Consider the following 4,519-nt stretch of genomic DNA (forward strand, 5'->3'; position numbering starts at 1 on the left):
GGCGGGGGAGGAGAGCCGCGGAGCCTCCCTCCCCCTCCCGCGTGCTCAGGTGCCCAGGGTCAAGGACGGAGGCACGCGGAGAGCTTACCGCAGACAGACAGACAGACATGCCCACGCTCCGACACACAGACACCCACAGTCAGGGAAACAGCCACCCAGCGTCAGGCTGGGACCGAGGAACAGACAGCAGACAGCAGACAGGGAACAGCGCCCGAGGGAGAGGGGAAGCGGCGCCTGCTCCTCGGTGGCCAGCGGCGGGGGCTGGGGGGGGGGGTGAGCAGAGGGTGGGGGAGGCGCCGGCACCCCCTGAAGGACAGCAGCTCTGATCACGTGAGGGCTGCCCCTCCCCCAGCGCCCGGTGGGAACTTTGGGGAGGGGTCAAAGACTGGGGTTTCTTCCTGCAGCCTAGTTGCAGAGGAGCCTAGATCAGCAGCCCAGCCGGTGGGCACTGCTTAGTCTGCTGGAGAGAAGGGGGACCCACCCCAGTTCACCCCCCACCTTTCTGGCAGACTCCCCCAGACCAACTCACCCCAGCCCAGTTCACCCACTGGGCAGGACCTGTCCCACTCAGGCACCCAACTGGTGGCCCTGATGCCAGGCTCCTGGCACTGGCTGGAATGATCCCTCACCCCTCAGACCTTGTTTCCCAGCCTTCCTGTGGCCTGGGACGCTGGGCAGAGCTGTTCACAGACCCAGCCCGCAGCAGCCTCTGGGTCCTGTCCCTCCCTCACTCCCAAGGCCGCCCCAGCCTGGCCTGTGACCCCCACGCCACCCAACCTTGGGAGAGGCCTGGCTCCTATGACCTGGAGCCCCAGGGACCCCACAGTGCCACAGGGAATACTAATTGCTACTCATCCAGGCTTGAGGGACAGTCAGCAAAAGTCTGTAAAGTCCTTGCAAAATCACCACTGTCCTGGTGGTGGTCATTAATCTGGAAACTTGCAGAATGCATGTTTCAAGTCCAAGTAAGTTACTGGGACCCCCAAGCAGAACCCAGGGCTGGGGTGTGGTGGAGGTCTGCTTGCCTCCCCTCCCCCACCTTTCTCCCCAAAGACTTCCCTGCCTGTTGTTCACCCCCAGAGAGCCAGTGGGGCAGAAAGCCAGCTGGGCAGGGAAACTCGGTGGTCTTTCCTTCCAGCGCAGCCCCTACCCCCACAGTTATTGGGAGGGATTGTCGCCCCGAGGGCAGTGTTGAAAGAATGTCTGTGTGTCATCCCTGCCGCAGCCGGTAGGTACTCGGAGTAGAAGGCCCACCTTGAGGACCACACTCTGTCCTAGAGGTCATTTTCCACCCTGGCCCTGTGGGACCCCATGGTATGACCTTAGGACCTTAGGATGCCTGGTGGTCTTCCATAAATGGAGGCGAACCGGATTCCTGGGAGTGCTCAGCCCAGAGGTTTGACAAGAGGACAGTGGTTGTGGTGGGCGCCCCGTGGATCTGGCTAGCCCTCACTCATGTGACCTCATTAGCTCCAGGAGCCCTGACAGCGGGAAGGAAGGACCAGCAGAGCCTGCAGGTCGCCTGCCTAGGATTACACGAGGCCTGGGGCCTACACACACAACCCAGCGTGCTGGCCTGGTCCGGAGGAGGGCCCCTGAGGTCTGTCAATGTACCAGTGTGGCCCGCATGCCTGCTCAAGGCCCCAGCATGGCCCTGTTCCTGCAGACAGCGGAACAAGGCAGGCTTCATGGGGCTCAGGTCCTGGAGGACTCTGTCTTGGAGTGACTCTCCATTTCCGTGCTGTGGGTAGAAAAGGGAGTGTGGTCAGTGGGAAGTTCCATGCGTCCAGGGACAGCAGTTGGTGTCCTAGTTAAGGGAGCCAGAGGCCTGGAGGGAAAAACCTGAAGATGGAGACACAGAGCCCTGGGCCAGAGCCAAATCGATGACAGGAGACTGGGCACCCATGAGTTTTATCTGCCTCCTGCAAACATCTATCCCAACACATCTGCCTCAAAGAGGCCCTGTCAATAAACCACCCAGACCAGCAAGGAGGCAGCCCGGAGGCAGCGGCCATGGTGGGCGGTGACGGGTCCAGGAGCGTAGCTCTCACCTGCTGAAGCCCACTCCTTCAGTGTCTGACTACCAGCCCCAAAATGGCACCTAGTACCCAAAGGGCCTAGCAGTGGAGGAGAACAGCCTGTGGCCAACTGCCCGCGTGGTGTTCACCTGCGCCCCCACCCCGGGCACAGTGCCTGCTCTGGTAGCAGCTTCCTCCTCCTGCCCACAGAGTTGGTGCCATGAGGCAGGGCTCACGTCTGGAGTCCATACCCAAGGGCAGGCACTTCCCCTGAGCATAGTGTCCTGCCAGGGGCTGTATCCCAGTGACAGAAGGGTCTGAATGGCCCGAGGTCACGGGCCAGGCAGTGTGGTCCACATGCCATCCCACAGCAGCTGCCTCCCAGAATGAAGGGCCACCGCTGTGGGCACAGCTTGGGATGGGATGTGAATGGGCAGGAGCAGAGACAAAGGCATGGGGAGGGAGGGAGGCCTGGGGCAAGTGGGGTGACAGCCCACGGCGTGGACAGGATGCTGGCGCTTCCTCAGGGTGAGGCGGAGCTCGGGGGAATTTGGGGACTGGCAGGTGGCTGTGGGGGGGGGTTCTCCGGCAGGATGAGGACGGAAGGCGGGGTTCGTTGGATGCTGTTGTGCAGCCCAGATGGGAGACTGACCGGAGATCTCGATGGCTGTGAGAAGCAGGGACTCTGGTCCGACCTGACTCAGGTTTGGCGTCCACACAGAGGCATGGAGCAGCTTGGGGGTTGGGGAGGGGGTTGACGGGGAGCTGCATTTTGAGTGTCCTGAGACTGAATTGCCAGGCCGTCATTAGGAGGCATGCCACGGGTGACTGGGGCCTTGGGTGGAGGTGCCCCGGGCTGGAAGGTCCCAGCCCTCAGACTAGCCAGTGCCGGCCTGGGTGGCCGCTTGCCTCTGGCTTCTGTTGCTCTGCTAGAAAAGACCGTTCTCCCTTGATGGAGGGCGAGCCCGATGCCGCTGCCCGCGGCGCTCAGCCTCTGCTGCGAGGACAGGGCTCGCTAATGAGAAGTAATGAGGGAGCAGGGGCCATGGAAGGCCAGCTGCAGTCCCAGTGACCGCTGGGGGCCCAGCCAGGGCGTGGGGCCAGCGTGCACCTCCCCTTAGAGGACCTGATATTCTCTCTCATTCTGCGGAGCTCATTTGAATATGGGAATGCAGATCTTTCTTTTTTTGTTCCTTGTCTCCCCCCCCCCCATCCCGTGACATTCTGCGCCAGCGCCGGGTGCGTCCTGATGAGCTCAGGGCCAGGGCAGGATAAAAATGGCGTCTGAGGCCACCAATGTAGAATAAAAAGCTGAGTCTGACTCCCTCTGTCTTTGAGGCCAGGCAGATCAAGGTTCAAGAGTTAAGAAGGAGGTGGAACGGGAGGTCCAAAGACAGGATTGCTATCCTTTGGCTGGAAGTGAAAAAAGCAAAACACAACAGAAACCCCTGGAAGCTCGGAGGCAAAAGGCCCATCTGTGGTCGCCCAGGTCTGCGACGTTCAGCGGCGGTGTTCAGGCATGGCTGCATCCAGGCACTCAAAGGGCTGCTGCCTCCTGCCCACTCTTTCCCTGAGCTGGCTTTCTTCCCAGGCAGGGAGCGTGTCCTGAGGTCTCTCATGCCTCTCTAACCTGCCCTCCCGCCTCCCCCCACACTCCCCAAAAGGGAGAGGGGCTGCCACACACTGGAACCTCTCTGCATGGGTCCGGCCCGTCCACCATGGTGCCCGGCTGAGTGTTGTTCAGAGTCTGTGTGGTGGTGCGTGGGCCTGGTCTCTCAGCGGCTGCCCTCGGAATCCCCGCTCCCCGGGGAGCCTGTGCCCGCTGTGTCTCTGACGTGGCCCGGGCGCAGGGCACTGGCCACCCTCAGCCAGCTGGTGGCCTTTTATCTGAGTTCCTGTCTCTGCTGCCTGTCCTGAGCCCAGGACAGAGTGAGACAGAATAACGACGAGCAAACACAATAGAGAGGGAGAGAAAGGACCCGCTGGTCGCTGTCAAGAGGGCCAGGCAGGCCAGCTCTGGACAGCCGCATCTGTCCCAGGAAGGAAGTCTGTGCCTACTCCTTGTCCACCATCGCCAGCCCGGTGCACCGGAACTCAACCTTCCCTGCACATGCCCGGCTCCCTCCATTTCTGGCGGAGAGTGCCCTGCAGGTCCGGTTGAAGCAGATGGGACAGCACAGGTGCCTGGTGAGCCTGGCCTGCACACCTCAGGCTGGGTGGTTGGGTGGCTGGGCCCAGGCAGGGCAGCCGGCCAGGCCGACCCCTGGCCAGGCCCGGCCCTGTCTGTGTGTAGGGTGGGGTGGGGGCAGGTGGTCTGCAGATGAGGACTGTGACGGCAGAAAGCCTCCACCACCTGGTGCCTGGTGCAGCCGCCTTGGTGCCAGGGCTGAGAGTGAGGCCTGGAAGCTGACCCCACCCCCTTCCAGACAGTCCCCTGTCTCAGCTGCAGACACCCATAGGCCCCTCTGGGCTCCCCCTTACCTGAGCTGCTCTGAAGCCTC

General features: G+C 62.1%; 1 protein-coding gene across 1 annotated transcript in view; it reads right to left on the bottom strand.

Annotated features, from left to right (window-relative positions):
* The window catches only part of Hrh3 (histamine receptor H3), a 10,987-nt gene extending 8,198 nt beyond the window's left edge, over positions 1-2,789 (bottom strand). Inside the window, exons 1-3 of the mRNA XM_013030342.1 lie at positions 2,671-2,789; positions 1,984-2,101; positions 1,615-1,741 (exon numbers count right to left, since the gene is read on the bottom strand). Coding sequence (XP_012885796.1) covers positions 1,615-1,741; positions 1,984-2,101; positions 2,671-2,789 — 364 coding nt within the window. The remainder of the gene's footprint in view (positions 1-1,614; positions 1,742-1,983; positions 2,102-2,670) is intronic.
* Positions 2,790-4,519: the final 1,730 nt, after the last annotated feature.

The sequence above is a fragment of the Dipodomys ordii genome, unplaced genomic scaffold (assembly GCF_000151885.1).
Source record: "Dipodomys ordii isolate 6190 unplaced genomic scaffold, Dord_2.0 Scaffold129, whole genome shotgun sequence".
Taxonomy (NCBI): domain Eukaryota; kingdom Metazoa; phylum Chordata; class Mammalia; order Rodentia; family Heteromyidae; genus Dipodomys; species Dipodomys ordii.